Source organism: Sorghum bicolor, chromosome 1, assembly GCF_000003195.3.
Source record: "Sorghum bicolor cultivar BTx623 chromosome 1, Sorghum_bicolor_NCBIv3, whole genome shotgun sequence".
In the NCBI taxonomy this organism is placed as follows: domain Eukaryota; kingdom Viridiplantae; phylum Streptophyta; class Magnoliopsida; order Poales; family Poaceae; genus Sorghum; species Sorghum bicolor.
Genome location: NC_012870.2, coordinates 79,676,583 through 79,700,764, shown reverse-complemented (window position 1 = coordinate 79,700,764; position 24,182 = coordinate 79,676,583). Strand labels below are relative to the sequence as shown.

Sequence of the window (24,182 nt, the reverse complement as noted above, 5' to 3'; positions counted from 1 at the left end):
TCATTCCCTTGGGTCTTGGACTGTTTGTCGCTGCACGCACTGAACAAGTCTTGGGACTTGGGATAGTCAAGTAGTGACATGTCCGCATGTGTTGGTGGAGTACGTGGACGGAAGCTCTGCGCTGGTATTGCGAGAGCGGTGGGAACACGAAACAATGCGGGGGAAAACAGTATTTGGCTCCATGCGGCGAGGCCGCTTCGGTAGCAACGCGCGCATGGAGGCCATACGCCCATGGTACCGTCCGTCATACGCCTGCGAAGGCGAAGTCGGACCTAGTGGTGACATGTTTCAGGCTCGGTGCACACCTGTCCCGGCCCCCGTCCCGGCAGCGGCACACTCTCGCTCAGACGTCAGCTAACACCCCAGCTCGACCTAACTTTATGGGAGGGGACGACCATGCATCGTTGGCCAGCAGAAAAGGACGCGACGAGGTGAAGACAAACTAGTGTAGTAGGCAACCAAAGACGCGAGCCGCCCCCGCTGCTGCCGGCCACCGCGCCGTGGCCACGTGAGCGAGCCGAGCCCAGGGACAGAGAGGCAGAGACAAAGTCGGGAACCAACGCAAAGCAAACCGTGTGCTCCGCAGTCCGCACGCCCCCGTTTCGGCCGATTCCACCACAAAAACCCCGGGCGCCACGCGGAAAACCACGCGCTCACCCTCCCCCGCGCGCCCACCGGACGACCCGACCGTCCCGCTCGCCTCCCGACCCCGCGCTCGGCTTTATCACCAAAGCTCCCAGCGCCCCCGCCCCGCAGCACAAGCGGCCTTGCCTCGGTGATCATCACGAGGAAGAAATCCAACCCGAGAGAGCAGCAGAGACCGCAAGCAGCACACGCCGACGATCACCGACCGGTTTGGTTCAGCGATGTGCCGCGCCACGATGATGCAGTTCCCGCCCCCGCCCCCGCGCCTCGACATCCGCGCCTTCTACCTCCGCCTCGCTTCCTGCTCCACGGCGCCCGCGGAGCTCACGCTCGCCTACCACCCGGCAATCGGCGGTGCGGCGCTGGGGCTCAACGGCCGCGCGCTCCCGCCAGCCGCGCCCGCGGAGGTCACGCTACGCCGGGTCGCCAGCGGGGACGCGTACGCGTACTCGAGCGCTGACCGCGTCGCCGCCGCCGAGGGCGCGCGCTTCGAGGTGCTCGCCGGGGACGAAGTCGCGGCGGAGGGCGTCTTCTCCACGCGGCGCCGCGGCGGCGGCGGCGGCGAAGGGTGGCGCGTGGAGTGCCGCCGGGGTCCGGGCTCGGTGTCCGTGTCCGTGTGCGTGGCGGAGGTGGTGGTGCTCGCGGAGGGCGGCGTGCTGATGCGGGACAAGGCCCGGGCGGCCGGCCGCGGCAGGATGCGGTGCGGAGCCACGAGGCTGGAGGGGATACCGGAGGAAGCCACAGACCTCGGCGGCTGGGGCCGCTGCGAGTGTGGCGCCTGTGGCGACGACGACGACGACGGGTGGGAGGTGATCGGGGACGCGTCGGACGACAGCGAGCTGTGGAAACACGAAGAGGAAGAGGAGGGGGAGGTTGAGATGGAGACGGTGAGGTGGGCGATGGAGATGGGCGTCTGGGCCGTGTGCCTCGGCGTCGGCATCCTCGCCACGGCCAGGCGCTTCCGGCGGAAGCGCGCCTTCTGGTGAACGCCATCGGCAAGGCCAGACCAAATTTTGCCTGTAGCTTCAGGTGTAGCTTCGGAATTTCTGTACAGGTTTCGCGGAGATTTGAGATTTCACTCTGCTTCACGAGTGTATCCCTCCCAAGCGTCATTTTTAACTTTTGCACTTCTTGGTGACCGTTTATTTTATTCAATTTTTTATTTTGTTATAACTTACTTTATTATTAGAAATAATAAATTATTTATTTTATTATTTATATAGAATTTTTGAATAAAATGATTAGTGAAATAAAAAGTCTAAAGTTAAAAATGACATTTTTATGTGCCTCTTTGTCTTTGTGCCTTGCGGATTAAATTTACTCGCTTAGCCAGATTGCTTTAAGGTTGATAAAATGTGATTATTCTAACACACAAAAGTATTTTGCAACCTAATCTTTAACTCTGTTACAGCACAAAAATACTTAGTAAATTATAGAATGAAAAGAGAGTGCTAGGAAGACTCAAATTTTTCATGAGATGTTTAAGTGTTAGTACCCTTTTTTAATGAGTTCATACTATTTTTTTTATTGATGATAGCAATGTTACTAGTTTATGGGAAACTATTGTTTCACGTTTAGCACAAAAATATTTAATATTCACTTGGAAAATGGTCACAAAGATAACATTATTTTTATTTTAGAAAAATTGTTGTTATAGCTTCCTAGTTTGTGTAATTGATATATGTTCTTGTGAAAATGGCTTCTAACTTCAATAGAAAAATATTCAACCTTAATAAAATATAGAAAATTACAATTACTTATTTATAATGTACTATATATTTACTAACCGCTAATAATGTCCAATGAAGAGAATAGATATGAAATTTCTATTATTTAAAACAAATGTTGTACTAGACATTGATAGTGTCTAATGAAGAGAATAGATATGAAATCAACAAGAATAAAAAAGTAAAAGGGAGATAAAGAAAATTAAAAAAACAGAAATTTTCAAAGAAACTGAAAAAGAAAAACAGCCCACAAGAAGCCCGTGCGTTATTTTTTTTTTCTTTGAATGTGAATTGATTTGCTGGCTCCTAGCCTTGCCAAGCAACAGTAAGGACAGTCCCAACCCGAGACACTAGTAATAGTTTCCATAATCTCAACATCGTCAAGAAACTAGTACTATTTAATATAATTCTTCGCAAAAAAAAAGGTGCTCTCTCAATGCAAACAATACTACCACTCTCGCATTATGCTTTGGAATCATACATTTTTCTTTGTTTCCATGATCAAATAAACGATGATTCACTCTTTCTTCATCCTCTGCGTATACCAGTCCCACTGTCTGACTTGAATTGGTCCAGTTGCTCAAAAAAAAAGACTTGAATTGGTCCAAGGATCATCGCTGGTTTTGGTTAATTAAATGAAACTTTCCGTGTACTTTTTTTTTTGACCCGTCCTCCGTCCACAATTTCGCATTCCAAGCTTACAAAAAAAAAAGAAAAAAAACTCTGGTTTTGACCTATAAACATCCGCCTTTTGCGCGACGATCGCCGTCGCAGTGCAAGATTTTTCATCAGTAAAATATTCTCTGGTTTTGACCTAAACATCCGAGTTTTCCGCGACGATCGCCGTCACGGTGCATGATTTTTCAGTACGTCAGCAGGCAAGTTTGCAGGGTTCTTGCAACCACAGCAACTCATCAAAGGCTCAGGCACACTGGTTTGAGAAACAAGCCATCGCAAACAGGACGTTGCAAACTCGACTTCTTTCTTGATCTAGCTGACTGACTAGCAGTGAATGCAAATGCCATCGCAGAATAACAGCATTCTAACATACATGGGCATATATAGCTCCAGGTTCAGTCATTCCATTCACATCACAAATATCTTTGACAGTGCAGGCAGTCTTCATCTTTAGAGAAAACCATCAACGTGAATGAACAAGAAAACACAGCAAGCGGGTATGTGGATGGCAACCGAACCTTAGTTGTTTTGAGAACACCCACAGGATTACCTTCGGTACTTTTCATCACAAATTACAACATCAATGGCATGCTACAATCTAAACTAGTTTAAGCATCAGAACCACTGTCTGAATCAGAATACAATTCATATGGTCTATTCCTGTTTGTGTTTGCTTCTAGTGGTGGAAGATCGTCATCTTCATCAGAATCTGGTTCCTCATCAATCTGGGCAGCAGTTTGTGCTTGTGTTCCCGCCTCTGAAGCTTCATTTGTAGTTGAGCTGAAAATAGCTGGCCTATATAAGAAGGGACGAATTGATCAGAAGACCAATTTCAGGATGTCAAGCTAAGAAAAATTCAGCAATGCTGAGACAAATGTACACGGACTGATATTTTATAAGATCAATTAGCAGCTTAGGATTTCTAGTCCTAGTATTCTTTTTTTCTCTCCCATTACTACAAAATAGAAAATACAACACAAAATTCAGCTATATAAAAATAATTCTTCCAGTGGAAAGTTGATCAGGTAAAACCTATATATGTTGTTCAAATTTATTACTCAGTGGCCCTTTCTTTTATTATGAAGCAAGTGAATCATATATCCAAGATGCAAAGAATTAGATGATTGATATTGAGGGTTTGTTGTAAAAACAGAATTTTGGTTGAATGCCAATGACATGACACCAGATCCAATGCAATAAATTTTCCAGCCCATTCACTTATCTTATAAGCCGTACTTTTTCTGCCAGCCAACGGTGTTTTTCTCACGATAAATCAGCAAACAGTATTTTCAGCCATGACTTTTCAGAAGTAATTGAACCAGTCGCTTTGTAAATCAGCGGTGCAATGCCATTTGGATAGAGTTACACATGAGATATACCATCAGCAGCCTCAGTCACACACACACACAAAAAAAAAAAGTTTTATCTCAACCTAGGTCTTTCACTGTTTTTGCTTATCGTTGGCCACTCAACAAAACCCTTCAAAACAGGAGGCAACCAAAGCAATGGGTGCAAATTATTCCATGTTGATTCTTGCTTTTATTTTTCATGTACACTCGATCAATTAACACGAAGGAAATCATTCATCATGTGCATAAAAGGAAATGCATTTTGTTAACCTTTCTTCAGGCCTAAGGCAAACAAATTGACATATAAAGCTGCAGTAGTCAAGTGGTTATCCTATTATAAGATGTATCAGGTTTGTGGCACATTGAACGAAAGAATAGCAAGAACGATATTTACTGTCAGCTAACTTTAGTGCACTGACCCCGGTGATCCCTCTCCAGTACTCCTACCATCCTAATTTCCGACTGAAACTCTTAAGCCAGAACTGTGAGTACTTGTCATTATCCAGCATCATTGCATCAGAAGAACCCAGAAACTTACCAGTTACCAGACTTCTCCAGAGCCCGAACTTGTTCGTGGAAGAGGACTTGCGAGACAACACACGCAATCTTGCTACCCGATTCCAGAGCCTGATCCCTTCCGCTGGCATCCACAGCAACGAAACTCCCTACGGATTCAGAGTGAACACACAGACTCAGAATAGAGAGTAAAAAAGCCAGTTCTAACCAGGAGGAGTAATCAAGTCTTTACGAATCACTCACCGTTCTTGATCCAGAAGCTCTTCTGGAACTTGGCAGGGAACAAGGCCAGGGACTTGACGCCCTCGCCGTCCATCACCTACCAAGAAAGCACGCCGGTTAGGAAACTAATCTAGACGGTGCGCGACTGAACCCGGAAGCCCGGGGAAGCATCTCAATAAGCGCCTCACCTCGATGACGTTGGAGCCGCGCAGCGTGAGGACCTGCATGATGCTCTCGCCCTCGGCGAGCGTGACGGCGGCGCCCTCGTCGCACGCCCGCCGCAGGTTCTTCCTCCCCGCCTTCATCTGCTCCTCTCCCTTATTCGACGGGTACAAGGGAGGCGGGGCCTTGCTTCCCGGGTACCGAAGCACACGGAGAGAAGCGACGACGGGAGGCAACAGCGGCGGCGGCGAGGCGAGGGGAGCAAAACTGTCACGGGTCAGGTAAGGTTTTGGGCGAACAACCAGCCTTCCCTGCCTCCCTGGTGATGTGGATGCAAATTGGGCTTGGGGCCTTTTTACTCGTATAAAGGCCCAAATACACAAATGGCCCGAAGCAATTAAGGCCTTGTTTAGGTCGCAAAAATTTTCAAGATTCCCCGTCACAACGAATCTTTGGTCGCATGCATGGAGCATTAAATATAGACAAAAATAAAAACTAACTACACAGTTTATCTGTACTTTGTAAGATGAATCTTTTGAGCCTAGTTACTCTGTGATTGCACAATGTTTGTCAAATAAAAACGAAATGCTACAGTACCCAAAAACAAAAAATTTTGTGAACTAAACTAGGCCTACTACTCCATAGTACTAGTAATCTTTAGGAACTCAAACTGAACAGTCAAGCATTTGCATCGTTCACTTGATCCTGAGAAATGGGACATTACCACGGGGTTATGGCGAGTTTTTAATCTCGTTTCTTCTACATACACAGTACCCTTAGTAACATGTCACGCTCTAGATTCATCTCTATGTGGAATATTTTTAGGATCTAACAACATTTGTGCTTTTAGTGTTGACGACGTTTACAGTGATGTAGGGGTAGAATTTGTGTGTACTCCACATATTCGATCTTATATTAGTTTATCTGAACATTGTCATAATCAAAATGTCCAAATAAGGCCTTGTTTGATACTACTTCAACTCTGGCTTCTTCGGAGGAGCCATAGCAAATGTTTTTTTTGGAAAAAACGGAGGAGTCGAAGCCATTTTAAATATGCAACAAATTGTGGCTCCTTCGAATGAGCCCCTCAGGAGAACCCTGTTAAATACCCTCTAAATGCATCATTAAGACATTTAATATTCCTTCATATTAATACAACCCATTTGATATTGTAGATGTTGGTGATTTCAATCAAAGTCAGAAAGTTTTGGCTTTGGATAAAGTCAAAGTGAAAAATAACATATTAAATGGACAGAGCAAAAAGGAAAATTAGAACTTACTCTCTTTGTCCACAAATAAATACACGTCTCGCTTCCTGAGGAGTCAACTTTTTTAAGTTTGACTAGAAATATATTAAATAATATCAATATTTGTATATGCAGATAAGTATATTATGAAAGTATATTTCATGCTCATTCTAATAATACATATTACATCTGATAAATACTAGTATAACTTTATATATATTTGGTCAAACTTAAAAAAGTTTGACTCCTCAGAAAATGAGATGTACATTTATTTGTCGACCGAGGGAGTAGGTACATATAAAGCATCTGTGTTTTTAAAAAAATATGTCTTATGCGTATGGAACAAAGAGAAAAATATATTGTTGGCAAATGAGATATAATAACTCCTTCATTCCGTCAATTTTTGTTAGAGCATCTCTAACTGTTTGGCAAAATTCGTTTTTCAAATCCTGTTGTTTGTCAACTCCTAAAATAATACGGGAAGGAAAAAAGATCTTATCTCCAATAGTTTGGCGAATTTGTTTCTGAAAACCTCAAAACCCGCTAACGAAACGAAGAACCCGCTAAACGTGAGAAGAAAGACCGATGCCAAACATGGAGGCCGCGTGTATATTTGCGTGCTAGACAGAGAGATATGTCAAGTTAGAAAAGATGAAAAACTGAGATACTAAACTGTTGAAGAGGGTTTTTCTTATTTTTACTAAAAAATAATGGATGAAAAGTCATTTGTCAAATTGTTGGAAATGCTCCGTGGACTGTAGTGTCTAACGCCTTGCTTTATCCTTGACTTTCGTGACAACTGCCCCTGCATTGGCGGTGTGTGTTGCCACTCTATGCGTTTTAGCTTATCTGTCGAATTAACAAATCAACGAACAATACTTTTAGTCATAGCTTATCAACCAAGCAGAATGAGAAGGGATATTTGAGTTGCTTCGATCACATAGGTTGTAGAAAAGCTTGGTTTGGTTGCACATAAAAGTTAGGGTAACGTTTTGATCCCTGAACTGAAAAAGGCTGGTTTGTACGGAGTAAAATGTGGATCATTGCATATAAAAGGTAGGGCATTTTTCGTCGTTAAGGCAAAAATACACAATTGGCCGGCACTATTTAACCACGTAATTCGTAACTTTTGGGTGTTTTGGCTTTTGTTTTGTTATAGATGTATTTTCCAGAGCTCGAATTGGATGAACGCGCTGGGACACTTGCCTGTATTACTAGGGCACTCACAATGCAAGACTCTCTCACAGAGTCCAAGACAATTAATTACATATTATTTATGGTATTTTGCTGATGTGGCACTATATTTATTGAAGAAAGAGGTAGAAAAAATAAGACTTCAAGTCTTATTTAGGCTAGTCTCAATGGGGTTTCTTAGAGTTTCATGCACATTAAATATGCTGATGTGGCGCTATATTAATGAAGAGAGAGATGATAAGAGTTTCATGGGAGTAGAGAGAGTTTCATCCCCATGAAACTCCTATACACTGTTTCCAAAATATTGATGTGTTGGAAACTGTGACATGAAACTCCCATTGAGGATGGCCTTAGAGTATGATAGAGTCTGCATTGTGAGTGCCCTTAGGCCAGTCTCAATGCATAGTTTCATGACACAGTTATCAAGACTATAAACTAGGTAACCGAGTCACATGAATTTTATGGGAATAAAACTCCTCTCTCATCTCATGAAACTCCTTCATTTAATGACCCTACAAATCAGCAATTTTACTTATGTGGCACCCTATTTAATGTGCATGATATTTTCATGAAACATGTATTAAGACTCGCATTAGGCGTAGGTGCTGTCATTGACTGGTCTTCGTGAGGCATGCATGGGACATTTTAGCGAGCTCGTAATCGCGTGCGTCATCATTTGATTTTCGTCGTGGTTGAGGCTGACTCTGGCTTGATATTTGAGGTGAATGTCATACCAAATCTTATAATGTCAGTCTCATACATAGTTTCATGACACAGTTATCAAGATTATAAACTAGGTAACCGAGCCATATAAGTTTTATGGGGATGAAACTCCTCTCATCTGATGAAACTCTTTCATTTAATGACTCTGCCAAGTCAGCAATTTTGCTTATGTGGCACCTTATTTATTGTGTATGACACTCCCATGAAACATGCATTGAGACTGGCCTAAGGCCTTGTTTAGTTCACCCCAAAAACCAAAAAGTTTTTAAGATTTTCTGTCACATCGAATCTTGCGGCACATGCATGAAACATTGAATATAGACGAAAATAAAAACTAATTACACAGTTTGCCTGTAAATTACGAGACGAATCTTTTGACCCTGGTTAGTTTATAATTGAACAATATTTACCATAAACAAACGAAAGTGCTACAGTAGCGGAATAAAAAAAATTCGCATCTAAACGAGGCCTGAGACGAAAACGAAACAACGACAATTGCCAAGTGCCAATTCTCGAGTCTTCGTAATATTTAAACTTAGGGGGTATTAAAAAAAAGGCTTTGGTTCATTATTTGCAAAATGGAATTCTGCATCATGCAATTTTTTTAGAAAAAGGATGATTATTATTCATTTTGGATTTTGATCTCGAGGCAAAAAAAACCCAAAAGAGTATCACGAGGCCCTCACGAACTAGACATGATCCTGAAAATTTTAGTATTTTACATTCTATCGTTCCAAAGTAGTTGACATTTTGCATTTTGCATTTTTTTTGAACTAAACACCCCCTTAAAGTTGGTAAAAGTTTTACTCACTTCGTCCTAAATTATAAGTTAATCTAGCTTTATGATCGAGAGTTAAACTTCTTTATTTTCGTTTGGCTTATAAGCCATGACAGAAAGTTTGACTGATTTATTCTGAGAGAAAAACACTGCTGAATAGCTGGCAAATTCGACTGATAAGCCCAAACGAATAAGGCGAAATGTATAGAGGCTTTTGACATGGTAACAAGCAAAATAGCTATGCAATGACAGGGCTCCAACTTCTTGCAAAGAGCTTTGCTAGACAACCATTTAAAAAATACTCCCCCCATCCCAAATTGTAACTCATTCCAAGAATTTTGGAGAGTCAAACTTTTTTAAGTTTGACCGAATTTATATGATAAATAATAATTATTATGACACCAACTAAGTATTATTATATTTTTTAATTATATTTTCATAGTATACTCACTTTACGTTAGAATTCTTAGTATTTCTCTCTATAATTTTGGTCAAACGTAAAAATGATTTGACTCTCTAAGATTCTTGGAATAACTTATAATTTGGAATGGAGGGAGTAGCTCCTTGCAAAGATCTAGGAGTCAGAGTCGAAAAAATAGCTTATTTTGAATTTTCCCTCACCAGTACAAAACTGGCATTGAAACGGTTTTGCCAAACATTTTGAAAACAACTTTAGCTCTATCAAAAAAGTTGTTACACGAGAGGAGTCGAAGCAAAAACTTACCTCATGATCTTTTAAATCGTATTATTGCTAGAACCCAACGTATTGCTTCGTCCTTGATTTCTACATTTAAAAAACCAACTTGTATACGTATATCATAAATTTTACTTTTCACAAAGTGGTCTAGAGTTCATGCATAATAAGGGAGTGTTTGGGACTGCTTTGCTTCATGTTTTTCAGCTTTGCTCCACGTTTTTTAGCCAAACGGTTTTAGCTCCGCGCACTCAGTTCGAGCAAAAAGCGTGGAGTTGTGAGAGCACCTAAAGAAATACTCTAGAAACTCCAGTTTTTTACGGAGCTACTCTACGGTGAAGTTTGTGGAACAGTGCCAAACACCTCCTAAACCAGCTCCTATGATCTAGCTCTCTATGCTCTACTTATTAATCATATCCAAGTACAAATGCAATATACTTGCCCGACACAACTCCATATGAAATCTAACCAGATACATATACCACTACTAAAAAAGACACCATAGAGGCGACTTAGTTTTTTTGCTTATAGAAATCGTAGAGACGGTTGCTGCCTTTACAAATTGGATTCTTACAGGTGCCTCTATAAATCATGTCCAAAACATTACTCTCTCCGTACAGCAGATGTTTTGGGCTCCCACTCTATTTCTACAAGGGCTGATGTTTTACTGTAACAAGAGAGATTTGGACATGTTTACCCCTCCACTCGCGCGTTAACTGCAGCAGGCTTGACGTGCATTCGAGGTGATGCGTTGCGCCACCCGTTGCATGCAGAAATCAAAGCGCTCCATAAAAAAAAAGGTGCCTACAAGGCTTTAAAACTCAAGACCTCAGGGCTGACACCTTGACACACTAGTCAACTGAACTACAAAGCTTTCTTGAAAATGATATACCCGTAATTCTATTTAATAAGGGCAAAGAAGAAAAAACACTTTTTTATTAATCACTCATTGGTTACCACAATTCATGTCCTAAACGTCAAGAATTTCGAGTACGGAGAGAGTAATTCGGATTTAAAATATAACAATTTTTTAATGCAGGGAGACCCCACCGCCCGCCACACGCGCGTGCGTTTTTTTTTTTACATGTGGCTCTATTCCGAGGCAGCTCAAAATGGAGATGCGTCACTGTAATTTTGTGTTTTCGCGTGTTGGATCGCCATGAGGCCATGAGTGCCGTGTTGAATTGATGAACCGAACGCCGCTCTTCTTCCAATCGAATCTAGTTGGCCGGAACGGATCTGATCGATGGATCGGACGTCGGCCAGTGCTAGAGATGCGTGCGCGACTTACCACGACAAAGACGCGACGGCATCAGTTGCCACAACCGTCAAAAGCATGGTCGGCCGCCCGTACGTGCCGATGTTGGCACGTCCTTGTTTTGAACAATGAACCTTCTCCGCCCCAGATCTTGTCCGTGTGACCGACCGTGTCTCTCTCTCTCTCTTGCTGGCCTTGGATATACTACTGGTTTCGCTGTCCCACACGTCAGGATGAGAATCTCTCTAGCGTTTAGCGCAGTGCGCAGTATTGCAGCAGTATACTGGGCTAGCTGGTGGCCAAATAATGCACACGTACGTACGGTTCCGTCCCGTCCTCCAACACGTTTCGCCATGCATGCATATATCACGGGCGCCTGGCGGATGCGCGCCCGCGCGGAGCTACTCGTCGTGACGCCGCCGCGCTTGGCTGCCGGCCGGCCTGCCTGCGCGCTTGCATTGCACGTGGACGTGGTCACGGTCACGGGCATGCAGGCTCCCGGCCGGCCATGCGCTCCAGTCCCCGTCATGGACGCGCACGGCGCACGCGACGACGCCCGCGCCGGCGTTGTTGGATCCTTAAGGCTTTGTTTGGATGTTGTCGGATTCACTTCAATCCATGTGCGTTGGTGTGGATTGGAGTGGAATGTAGTTCAAGTTCCACACCAATCCACCTCAATACACGTGGATGGATGTAAATCCGACTACATCCAAACAAGGCCTAATTGTGTGCGTTGTGCTTGTGCCAGGTCGCGGGCAAGCCTGCCTGACTGCTAGTAGCTAGTAGCTCGCTGCCCGGCGCCTGTGCGTGGCGGGCTGGCGGCAGCGGCCGCGCGCCCAACCACCTCCAGTCGGCGGATCGTACGGCGCGGACGGAGGCGCTGCGGTAGGCTCCCGGAGGGAGGTGGGTCCCGAGAGCGGAGCCCCGTTTCGTACGAGCGTACGTACCCGGCCGTGGTACTTGGGTCCGGCTCGCTCCCAGCCAGCCAGCCCGCAGCAGCCGGTACGGAGCGCTCTGGACGGGGCCTGCTGGATCCAATCTGGACGGCGACCTGGTGGCAGCCGTGTGTCCCAGCACCCAGCAGCGCACCACATGCTACTCCTGGCTGTGGAAATCACTCACTGTAGCCTTTTTCTGTTGCTCCGTTCGATCCTGCGCACATTTTTCACCTTGGCGTCTCTCTTTCTTGGCGAAGAGGTGGACAACAGACCATTCGTACCAGACCAAATCGAGAGAGCATCTACCTACGTAGACCACTTTATCATAAAAAAAAATATATGAATACCAAACCCTCAATGAACATACTCCCTCCCTTTCTTCCTTTTTATGTGTTGTTTTTAGAGGCTGTTTGGTTACCGGCTACAAAATACCACACTAGGGTCTCTTTGTGCCACAGAAAGTTAGGCTTTTATTTGGCTGGTGAGTAGACGTAAGTGTCCACAACAAATACTAGTGAAAAGCAATTAGATTTTCGCCGCACTGTGGCGTCGATTTTGAGCGCCTCAACTGCGGCAGTGCCACATCTCAATCATGACACAACATAATCAGCGACCAAACAACCTAGTAATATTTTTTCGAGAAGTCAAACATACTTAATTTTGACCAAATATATATGATAAAATATTCATGTTTATGCTATATATTAGTATACTTAGATAGATCGTTGAATCTTTTTCCTAATAAACCTATTTGGAAATATAAATGTTGCTAATATTATCTACAAACCCAATTAAAGTTGAGAAAATTTGACCAATATATTTTTCCATAGCGACAAATAAAAAGAAATAGATGGATATACTCAAACATGGTCAATGTATGTGTAATATATTACATAATTCAAAGCGATGTTTAAATCGTGGAACATGTTAGCGTCTAGGAAAAAAAAATATGAAATCATGTCACGTCGCCAACCACTTTTTTGTTTTACCTCTCAACATTACTATAAATAATATCCTAATATCTATTTTCTTGACTCGGTATCATTTTTTGAATTGGTACTTTATGCGATAATAACACTTTCAGTACTTGCCTTGTACTTCCTCTATTTATTTATCTCCTTTATTTAACAAAAAGTATTCAAAAATCTCCTACATATTAGCATGGAATTTGCCTATATTTATTGTCCATTTACTGCTTATTGACTACCACTTGCCTGTATTTATTGCCTATTTGCTTTTTATTGGCTGTTCCTTATTTGTGACTCCTCGTATGCGCTCAGCCCATGATAATTAAATACAAATCGGGTGCTTTTGCTTGCTCCTTGGTCACTACGCGGAAGACTAGAACGATAGAGATAAATGAACAAAAAAAATATCCCGTAGCTCGATTTCTATCCCTATACATCTTTGCCAGATATCTCATCTATCCACTAGCTATTATTAGCTAAAGTTGATGCCATTGCAATTGCAATCATAGCCACTTTGGCCAACTTTCACATGCTATTGTTCGCTGGAAACACAAGTATTATATGATTTTTTTTAAGAAATAACATATCAGTATACTCTTGTGGAGATGATTATGGGTATAGGATGTGTATGTGTGGATTTACATCGATGAACAGATGAGCATATATAAATATATGCGCCAGTTTTATTATGCGTCTGAAAAAAAACAAAATTTGGAGTATTTTTGTAGCTCGGCGTCCTTTCCTTTTGCCAAGAACAATAATGAAAAAGAAAACATTTTCAGCCACAGAAAGGCACCCCCGCACAGGATCCTGATCACAGACCAGTATCGGGAGGCGGAGATCTCTCAGACAGTCGGCTGCATCTGCCGCTCCAAGCCACTCCAATCTTTCACAGCCACCACCCACCGCTGAGACTGCCATCGTGGACCCCACCAGTCCGGACCCACACGTCATCGTATTTACCGCAGGTAAGACAACCAATTAGACCCCGCCTCTCGGGTCCCACGCCGGCCACGTCAGGCCAAAATAATTACCCCTCTCTTTCTTTCCCAAAATCCCCACTCCTTTTTCTCCTCTCAACTCATCTCCCCCAGTCTCCCCCCCTCTTTCTCCCTCGCTTCTCTCTCCAGTCCCCAGCGCAGCGCGCGACACGACACGGGTCAAGCTCCCAGCCGCCGCCGGCGGCGATCGCCGGAGCTCGGTGCCGGTGCCGCCGAGCACGCTCCGCGCGGAACCATGGTGAGGACCGGGAGCATGCGGCGGTCCTCGGCGCCCACGCCCACCCGGGTGGCGGCGCCGGCGTTCACCGTGTCTCCCGCCGACTACCGGCTGCTGGAGGAAGTTGGCTACGGCGCCAACGCCGTCGTCTACCGCGCGGAGTTCATTCCCACCGGCCGGACGGTCGCTGTGAAGTGCTTGGATCTCGATCGGGTCAACAGTAACCTCGTGAGCTCCTCTGGAAACTTCATTCCTTCATCGCTCGATTCCTAGGGTTCGATAGTGATTGTTGGTTTTTGTTGATGATGGATGTAGAGGTGGATTAGAAGCACCTGATGTTGATGCGATTAGTTGAATGATCGATCTAACTGTAGAATTTTTGTTTTGCTGAAGCGATTAGCTCAACAATCGGGCTCTTCACTAGTTAGCGGAGTTGGGGATAATCAGGAAACTTGGCCGTTCAATTCTTAGTTTTGCTACGAGTCTCAGTTGGCTCGCTTCTACAGTTGATGCTGGCCACTTGCAATTACGCCTGCAGCTACCTTGGGGCTTCTAGGATGGGATGCAGTTACCTTCTTAGTGATCTCGATTATTTGTGCTACAAAGATGCTATATCCTTTTTTAATGTAGCTTTTATTACGAAAAAAAAAGTGTACCCCTTTGGCGTGGATCGTAGCAGCATCTTGTGTTAGCTAGCCTAACATCACCAGAACCTGTACATGAAACCAGTGTTCAGAATTAATAACTAAGCACATGGACTGTTTCAAGCCTATTTTGGTTCTCTTGCTCTGCCCCTTTGTAAAATGAACACTATAATCAATGTCTCACTGTAGTATATATATCTATTGTATGCAGGATGATGTAAGAAAGGAGACTCAAACTATGAGCTTGATAGATCACCCTAATGTCATCAGGTCTTACTGCTCATTTGTTGTGGGTCATAATCTTTGGGTGGTAATGCCGTTCATGTCAGAGGGTTCATGTTTGCACCTAATGAAGGTTGCATATCCCGATGGTTTTGAGGAGCCAGTTATCGCCTCTATTCTAAAGGAAACACTCAAAGCTCTAGACTACCTCCATAGGCAAGGACATATTCATCGTGATGTGAAGGTTAGTTCTGTACGATTCGTTTGAGATTAGTTTTGACAGTGCTTTTTCTCAACGTATCATTGTTGCAGGCAGGTAATATCCTTATTGATAATCCTGGTGTAGTCAAGCTTGGGGACTTTGGTGTCTCTGCTTGCATGTTTGACAGGGGTGATAGGCAAAGGGCTAGGAATACATTTGTTGGAACACCATGCTGGTAACTATGTTTCTTTTCTATAAATATCTTCTGCTAGTGGTTCAATAAAAACTAATTATTTATGCATAGTTTGACATGTTTTTTCTTATTTTACTTGGTATTTAGGATGGCTCCAGAAGTTCTCCAGCCTGGAACTGGATATAATTTCAAGTGCGTGCTGAATATCAATACTATCTTATGTTTTCTATGCGCACATGCAGTTCTGCTTGACAATTAGCTTTGCTTAATAAACTTGAGATCGAGCAAATACTACACTGGAATTTGGTTTTACTTGTCGTGTGTTCAAATATGAGTGCAGCACATCATCAAGTTGGAACTCTTCCGTCTTCCCAGAAACTGGGTGTCACTAGGTTCTGGTTGGTTCTAGTTTGAGTGTCCTGGGAAAACTTCCCTATTATTGGTTTTCAATTATACTGCTTATGAGTGTACTGATGTAATAATCATGTTTGTTTAACGCATCATAGCTTTTTTACATTCACTTTTAATTTTCTTGGTTGCTATTGTAAGCTACATCTTCTAACAGCTATCGACTCCTTTGTACAGAGCTGATATATGGTCATTTGGAATAACTGCACTGGAGCTGGCACATGGACATGCTCCCTTTTCGAAGTACCCTCCCATGAAGGTAACGGGTCATTTGCCTTTACAAATTAAGATCTTAAATCTTTTTTCCTTTTTTCTCTTATGGAATAGAGCAATGTAATAATAGTTCCCAGGGAGCGTGAATGCTTGATGATTGATTGCATCAGTTTTCTCTTATTTGAAATTTCATGAAGTACCTTATTTTTAAAGTTACAGTGCAAGCATATGTGGTCTTAATCATTTTGCTATTCAATCATACTAATTACTAATTAGAGTCTCTTTTTGTAGCCTCTACATTAATCCTCACAGGACACACTAGAAATATAGAGAAAACCTAGAGATTCTCCCATGGGCACACATTCTTTTGCGAATACTTATTTAGACTTGCTGATTGCCACCAGCTTGTAAAACTATTATAGGTGTCAGATAGTCTTATCCATGAAGTTAGCTATCCAACTTTACAAACTTTCCGGCTCAATAACCATTTCATGAAGTTCACCTAATCATGTGTGTGAATTCAGTATTAACTGGTGACGTCCTTGGTGGCTCAGGTTCTTCTCATGACGCTCCAAAATGCTCCTCCAGGTCTTGACTATGACCGTGATAAAAGGTTCTCAAAGGTAGTACTAGTCCTTTTGTACAGAGTCTGGGCATTAGGTTAGATTATTGTAGTTGCTCTTCTAATGAAAGTTTTTCAGTTGTGACCAGTCCTTCAAGGAAATGGTTGCGATGTGCTTGGTGAAAGATCAAACAAAGAGGCCAACAGCCGAAAAATTACTTAAGCATTCTTTTTTCAAGAATGTAAAACCTCCGGAGCTAACTGTTAAGAGCATTTTGACTGATTTGCCCCCTCTTTGGGACCGTGTAAAGGCACTCCAGGTTTGTTTTTATGTATTTTTTTTCTTATTTCTCTTTTTCTCAATGCTTGTGATTGTGTTTCTTAGTGAATGACTCTGTATTTCCAGTTAAAGGATGCTGCACAGCTAGCTTTGAAGAGAATGCCTTCTTCAGAACAAGAAGCACTTTCTATGGTTCGTGAAAGTGTACTTTGCCTCCTTTTTCTACTCGAACTTTTTTTTCTCTCTGAAGCATGCTAGATGCATCCTTCATATTGGTGATTCTTATGCTTCATTTTATTTGGACCATATTAACATTAAAGATGCAGCTTGAAAGCAAATTTCATAAAATATGGTAGGAATATGTATGAGCAAAATGGTTGCTTTATTGAAAAAAGTAAATTTAGATTGTGAGAGTTTTATGTCAATGCCTGAGTATGCTAGTATTTCCTAATGTTTATTTGTTGAACAAGGACTAGAGGAGAGCAATTAGGAACCATGCTACAAAATAAGACTCATTTCACAACCCATACGATGTTAGTTTCTTAGGGATAAAATTAATGCTATAAAACAATGGCACCTAAGCTAGATGATGGGACTTTGTGTTAAAGTGATGGCTGCTAAAACATGTTTTATAGCTCTTCAGGAAGCTACAAACTTCTTTTATTCTATAGGGAGGCATTTCTATTCCCTACTATGTGTACCTCTTAAGAGCTACAGAAATTTGAAAGCACAAACCAAGGGTGGATTCTGAAAGCTAAGCTCTTGGACACCCAAGGTGGCAAGATCTGTGCGACTCCAGTATATGGATACAACACTCACATGGACTATCAACTATTCATTTCATAAATAAACAATCAACTATTCTGTTTAGTTGCTTAGATAATACCATGACTACTCACAAGATGTATTTCCCTTACTGTATTGTTTCGTTAGCACACCATCATGTATTTTCATAGGCATAGGCGCACTATTTACTTCCATCTTTCAATCCATCTATGCGACTATTTCTGAAGGTTCGATGATTTATGTGACAGAGTGAGTACCAACGAGGTGTCAGTGCATGGAACTTCGATATTGAGGATCTGAAGGCTCAGGCATCACTGGTAAAGCATTAGGTTTTCGTATCTTTTATCGCTGCGATACCTTACTTGTATGTGTTAAAGTTGGCGGTGTTTTTGCCTTACAAGTAAGCTGTATAACTTTGCAGATTTGTGATGATGATCCACCTGAAATAAAAGAAGACGATGACACTGGTAGAATAACTGACATTGATAAGGTTTGCTTGACTTCTTTTTCTTTATGTTAAGAAATACCTTAGTTCTGTCTACTAGGAATAATGACATAAATTTGATGTAAGCTTCACAAGAAAGCTACAGAATGATTGAACAAATCATACATAACAGTATCATCTATCATATGTATATACTATTCACTATGGAAAATGTTACCATGTGGTTTTCAAAAAAGAGGAGAAAATAGATCACCATATGTTGGATTCAGACAGTAAGACATGTTTAAGCGGGGCCGAAATGCTCTGTGTAGATCTGTGGATGCATTTCTGGATTCACTCCACTGGGTACTTGAAAAAAAGATATGCAATCCTTTTGTTTTATATTTCACAGTTTTTCACTACTTGAATTTTGAAATTGCAAAAGACATCTGCTTGCTCTGTGTGTTTTTATAGCAAGAGAAAAGTATATGGTTGATGTGCAAGTCATTTCTGAATGCGCTATTACCAGGATACATCTTCTGACGGTTATTTTGGAAAGCCAACACCATCGAATGGTAATAACTGCAGGTCGGTTGAATCTATAACGTTTTAGCATCCTTTGGTTCCCAATAGTTTTCTGTTTTCTCATTTTCCATACTGATACCTTGAATACAGAGGGACCTGTGGAGTGGGCCTCCATGCATATTTCAGTTGCCGTAGGGTAGTTCATTTATAGTTTTCTGTTATGTTTCAGTAAGCGTTCTTCTGCGGCAGCAAATCCATGTCCAAATGGCCCCGAAACAAGCGAAGTATTGTCTTCCAACAATGGGAGTACCTATAGTGAAAGGAAGGCTGATGGACCTAAAAACCCAGGACCGGAAAATGATTCATTGCCCTCTACATCGAAGCATGATCCTGATGGGAAAGATTACAGAAGTGAAGTCGGACAAAAACAAAGGACATACTCAGGTCCAGTTCTGCAATCTGGTCCGCATGATAGTTCGATGACTGAAAGGGGCCACATTATTGAAAGGTGTGCCTAACAAAACTTACTGAACATGTTCCATTTTAACTATCTGATTTACTTTAATCTGACTTACCTTCTGTTAATAAAAACTCTTCAATAATTCTTGGCTTCTGAAGAAACATCGCAGAATTTAGATACATGTGTCCAAGGGCACTAAACATCATTTTGATTTCTGAGTTCTTGAAAAACAAAAGTTGACATGAGCCTATGCATTCTATATTCAAAGATTCTTTATCATCAATATTTCTCATGGCAGGGATGCTGGAGTTCGATCTGTATCTGATAAACAAAAGAATGGTACAAGAAGAGCCAATAATCTTAGTGGTCCTTTGTCACTTTCAACTCGTGCTTCTGCAAATAGTCTTTCTCTTTCAAGAACGAATAATCTTAGTGGTCCTCTGTCACTTTCAACTCGCGCTTCTGCAAATAGTCTTTCTGCTCCTATTCGATCATCTGCAGGTAGGATTTAAACCTTCAATTGCTGTTTCCTTTTATCTGTGTATAGGCTTGCCTGTACATTGTTGTTAATGTGCTTGACTTTTGGAATGTAAATCTAGCCCTTTATTTACTATGCCAATTGCTCTTTTACAGGCTATGTAGGCTCTTTGGGTGATAAGCCTAAGCGCACTATGGTGGAAATTAAAGGCCGCTTCTCAGTGACATCTGAGAATGTGGATCTTGCAAAGGTGGGTAGCCCTCCCTTAACTGAACAAGATCAGCAGATCACTTCAGCCAAATAATCTAAAATCTACTTCACAGGTTCAAGAAATTCCAGGGAGCAGTACCCCACGTAAATTGCAAGAGGTAAGAATTTTTCCATGGTCCATTGTTCATAAGGCACTGTTACACTCTACTCAGATATATCCATTGATCATGACCATTACTGGGGCTTTCAGGGGCCTTCACTGAGAAAATCAGCCAGTGTTGGTGATTGGTCAGTGAATGATAAGACAACGGTAAGCTATCTTCTCGAGTTGTGCTTATTACAGACTAAAACTTCTAAATACCCTTTGTGCTGGCAGATTTAAATGCTAAATTTTGAGTTTTTATCTCAGAACAATGTTGTTGGGATTTTTTCTATTTCTGGAAGCAAAACTGCTTCGTTGCTCTTCAAGAAACAGCACACAGTTTTGTCACTGGGAATTTTGTTATTTGCAGTCTACTAATCATCAACGGAAGGAACTCTGCAATAGCTCTGTATCTACATCAATTCTGATTCCCCATCTTCAAAACCTTGTGAAGCAGACTGCATTCCAGCAAGTATGCAACAATCTCAATTTATTTTAAACATGTCCATTTATTTATAGCCTTGTAACGGTTTCAAATTTCCTTGCTACAGGATCTGATTACGAACCTACTAAGTAGCTTGCAGCAAAATGAGAGAGTCGATGGTACAATTTTTTCTCCTGTGCTGCTGAATGCACTTTTCCTTTTTCAACTATTATTAAAACTATTGTTTTTACCCAGCAGCTCAGTCAAGAGTTCAGAGCACAGGGAGTGATACAGTGGTAAGTACAAGGTCAGCTTAATATCAGAATTTGCCTTCATGGGAAAAAAAACGATGGCAATCTTATAAATCTATTCATGAATAATTTGGCAGGTTGAAGCTGCTACTGCTGAGAGAGAACACTCGTTACTTGTTAAAATTTTTGAGTTACAATCTAGGTAGGCCCGTTCTGTTTATAAGGTGGCAATTGCATCTTCAAGAATTCAAATTCTGAATTTTGAATCTCTCTCTCATGTTTGGAACAATAATTTTTTTTGCCTCGTTCAATGTTTCTATCTGTATCTGTTGTTAATGTCTCATGACATCTTGATTGATATTTAACTGAGATATAGTGGGTAATTTTCTATTTCATCTGAATTTGTTATCCTGTGAACTTGAATAGATTGGGACTTGTATTTTGAACTGATCTCATTGCAAAATGGATCAAGTTGCCTCAAAAAGTTTGTCCTCAAAGGTATTTGAGACTTTGATAGTGACAAGTATCATACGCAACCAATAGGACCGATGGATTTTCTTGTTTTTGAGTTTATTACGCTCTAGAAGCTCTAATATTTTTTTTCTTAACTAACTCTGTCGTTTCATTGTTTTTCCTGTATAGTAATCCCTCCCTTCCAAACTATAAGATGTTTGGTTTTTCTAGATGTGTAGCTTTTGCTATGCACTTAGATATACACTTTGTCTAGATACATAATAAAAGTAATGTATTTAGAAAAGCCAAAACATCTTATAATTTGGAATGGAGGGAATAATGATTATTTGTGGTCAAAGATGGTAATGTTTTCTCCCATTGCAGGATGATTTCTTTAACCGACGAATTAATTGCGACAAAGCTGAAGCATGTTCAGGTCTGTATGACTGTATGGCACTCGGAAACACATAGAGATAGAGTAGGTTCATATTATTTTATTTGCATTATTTAATAGCCCCTCAAGAAAAAATAGTGATAGTAACTATTAACACTATAACTCTTAAAACCCTGGGTTATTTTACTGTATTATTTTGCTGTGGACTGCAGTTGCTTCTAGAGAACCTTTTCCCATTCTAGTAAGATATTGCATCCTTGCAATGGCTCGCAAAACATGCATTCAACACCATAATAAATGATTAATTTAGGCAATTGTGTGCTTGTCTCACTTATGATCCCTGTGTTTGCTACCAGCTGCAAGAAGAGCTAAATGCACTGTACTGCCAAGAAGAAATCGTGGACATGAGAGAGGACGAAAACGAAGAAGCATGATGTGGTCAAGCCTCCCTTAAATACTACTAGGAGGGGGCCTAAAAGCCACATTGTCCCGGGCCCATGCAAGTGAGGCCTGATTAACTGGCTGCGTACAAGGACTTGAAGGAGCATTTGGTGCTGAGCCAGACAACTCCGAGCGCAATCGAAGAACCTGCAGTGAGTTTTGAAGGAGCGGGGAGACCTCTGCCTCTAAGGGGTTTATCATCGTTGGCCTTAGATTGAACTGTTATGTATATTCACTCGACCCGGTGCGTTCGAGTTTGGTTTGTTGGGTGAGTTTTTTAGGCGTCTTGCGATGTGTTTTCGTTTTGATCGCATTCGCATCTATTATTAAGATGGCTAGGACGCCAGCTTCTAATATAGTAGTAGTTTAGACGTATAGTACCATTGTACTTGTACTTCAGAAGTCAGAAAGACTGCAACAAATAATTGCATCGCGTCTATAGACAGCGGAATGCATGTGTAGCTACTGTATACAAGGGATTGTCTGTCCTACATCGAGCCTTTTTGGCTGGGACCCTTAGCTAGACTCTGCCTTATGGATCGACATCAAGGCCATGATTATTTTAAGTAACTTTCTTAATGATGTTTTAATAATAATAATACAAGTACAGTTTTTTTTTAAAAAAACAACATTTCTAACACTTCTAGAGGAGACAAAGCATGGAGCTGTTTGTTGCTTAGGAAATTATGCCTCACCAGGCTGCAATCGGAGCCCACAATTTTGAGTGTTTGGTGGTCCATATTTATTGTAGGGCCGCTTGAGCTTGTTAACTACTACTTTTCAGTTATAGAATCGTGTTTTTTTCTTAGAATATATTAGCATCAGTATTAGTTTAGCCCATTCGCTTAGCCGTATTTTTTTTTACCAATAATTTCAGCCACCACTTTTCAGATCAGTGAATAGTAATTTCAGCCGAAAAGCTTGGCGGGTTGAGGCAGTGATCTCGTGAGTCTGGGACTGGTTACGTGGTTCAGGTAGCGATCCCATGCGTAGATCGCTTCCAGGCCAGGTCGTCAAGCAAACATCCTAGGATGCCATGACTGGCGGAGATTTGTTGTGACGATAGCCCTGGTAATTTTCGTTGAAAAATCCAGCCTTGGTTTGACCGAGGTCAGAATCATGATGGCCATGGCCCGGTAATTGTGTCAGAGCAGTTGTAGTAAACCATGGCCATGGCCATTCATTAGGAGGGGTCTAGGGGGTACGGACGCTATAGTTAGTGGCCTAACCTATTCCTCCGACGCTTCAACGTGCAGCTGGGGGGCATGGTCGCGTGCAGCACGCCGGAGAGCGGTCAGGCGACAATTCTCAACACCTAACCCCGGTCCAAACCCATCCATGTCATTGAATTGAGTTTGAACAGAAAAATGTTCGTCATGGTCCGGCTCCTTGACCCGGTCTGATTTCTGAATCCTGATCAGGACATCACGTAGGAGTACTCCTGCACTGCTGTGCACCCTACGAGTACTGTAGCTAGGAACAGGCATGCAGGGATGAGGGATCCAGCAGCAATCATCATCGAGGACAAAAGCTTGTGAAAAGCTGTGAAAGAAGACGACGACGGAGGATCGGATTGGTGTGCCTGCCAAGCAATCCTTGCGTTCGCGCCTTTTCAGGTTTCATTACAGTAGATAGATTGTCTCCATGCCGATTTCAGAAATCCACAGCAGTAGCAGTAGCACGACGCAAAAAAAAGGTCACCGCGTGGCTTCCTCCGGTGAAAAAGGATGCCTCAAATTTCGTGACCCGTCAGGCGCGCCCCCCCCCATCCCCCATGTCTGGTCATGGTCACCGCAAGGTGATTTCTGTTCCCCAAAAGGGCTACCTTGGATGGTTATGTGGGCTAGTGCAGCCAGTAGTATGGAACTGTATGCTTTGCTTTTGGCTCACGTTCTACTTGCAGTACTTCAATAACCTTCGTCCTAGTATTTCCATATTTAGGATATGATTGGATCCTCTATTGTAATAGAAATATTATTACCATTTATGACTTTAAATGGACATACTGCAAAAAAATCATAATACATCTAATTGTAATTATTTGTTATCATATATATATATATTTATATACTTAGTCAGAAGTTAAGATGTACTATTAAATTTAGTAGAAGCTAGAATTGCATCTCTCTAAAACATTGGGGGCTAGTTGGTGA

The 24,182-nt window shown here is 42.1% G+C and overlaps 3 protein-coding genes across 4 annotated transcripts; 2 read left to right on the top strand and 1 right to left on the bottom strand.

Annotated features, from left to right (window-relative positions):
• On the top strand, positions 642-1,859 carry LOC8059489. The gene has a single exon (XM_002468607.2). It carries the CDS (start codon positions 867-869, stop codon positions 1,629-1,631), a length of 765 nt encoding a protein of 254 aa, XP_002468652.1. The 5' UTR covers positions 642-866; the 3' UTR covers positions 1,632-1,859.
• LOC8059488 (probable RNA-binding protein EIF1AD) lies at positions 3,433-5,604 on the bottom strand. Its single transcript, XM_002465947.2, has 4 exons — positions 5,326-5,604; positions 5,159-5,234; positions 4,938-5,064; positions 3,433-3,845 (listed from the first exon to the last, which is right to left on the bottom strand). Exons 1-4 carry the CDS (start codon positions 5,440-5,442, stop codon positions 3,659-3,661), a joined length of 507 nt encoding a protein of 168 aa, XP_002465992.1. The 5' UTR covers positions 5,443-5,604; the 3' UTR covers positions 3,433-3,658.
• Positions 14,166-22,595, top strand: LOC110430056 (serine/threonine-protein kinase OSR1-like). Of its 2 annotated transcripts, none has more exons than XM_021446921.1 (22): positions 14,166-14,545; positions 15,173-15,427; positions 15,496-15,620; positions 15,726-15,770; positions 16,164-16,245; positions 16,754-16,822; positions 16,911-17,081; positions 17,168-17,233; positions 18,076-18,144; positions 18,249-18,317; positions 18,781-18,839; positions 19,006-19,284; positions 19,535-19,737; positions 19,870-19,964; positions 20,038-20,082; positions 20,175-20,234; positions 20,437-20,538; positions 20,618-20,669; positions 20,746-20,786; positions 20,879-20,943; positions 21,579-21,630; positions 21,945-22,595. In XM_021446921.1, the coding sequence occupies exons 1-22, from the start codon at positions 14,336-14,338 to the stop codon at positions 22,020-22,022; spliced, it is 2,292 nt and encodes a 763-aa protein (XP_021302596.1). In that variant the 5' UTR covers positions 14,166-14,335; the 3' UTR covers positions 22,023-22,595. The 2 variants fall into 2 exon arrangements, with proteins under 2 accessions (XP_021302596.1, XP_021302598.1); XM_021446923.1 differs by having other exon boundaries at positions 14,336-14,545; positions 20,749-20,786.

Excerpts from the sequence above, each read along its gene's own strand:
- LOC8059489 (XM_002468607.2), top strand. The coding sequence starts at position 867 with ATGTGCCGCGCCACGATGATGCAGTTCCCGCCCCCGCCCCCGCGCCTC.
- LOC110430056 (XM_021446921.1), top strand. The coding sequence starts at position 14,336 with ATGGTGAGGACCGGGAGCATGCGGCGGTCCTCGGCGCCCACGCCCACC. Across the intron at positions 16,823-16,910 it reads GTGATAAAAGGTTCTCAAAG|TCCTTCAAGGAAATGGTTGC; the intron begins GTAGTACTAGTC and ends AGTTGTGACCAG. Across the intron at positions 21,631-21,944 it reads CAAAGCTGAAGCATGTTCAG|CTGCAAGAAGAGCTAAATGC; the intron begins GTCTGTATGACT and ends GTTTGCTACCAG.
- LOC8059488 (XM_002465947.2), bottom strand. The coding sequence starts at position 5,442 with ATGAAGGCGGGGAGGAAGAACCTGCGGCGGGCGTGCGACGAGGGCGCC. Across the intron at positions 5,235-5,325 it reads GCGGCTCCAACGTCATCGAG|GTGATGGACGGCGAGGGCGT; the intron begins GTGAGGCGCTTA and ends CTTTCTTGGTAG. Across the intron at positions 3,846-4,937 it reads CTGGAGAAGTCTGGTAACTG|GCCAGCTATTTTCAGCTCAA; the intron begins GTAAGTTTCTGG and ends CTTCTTATATAG.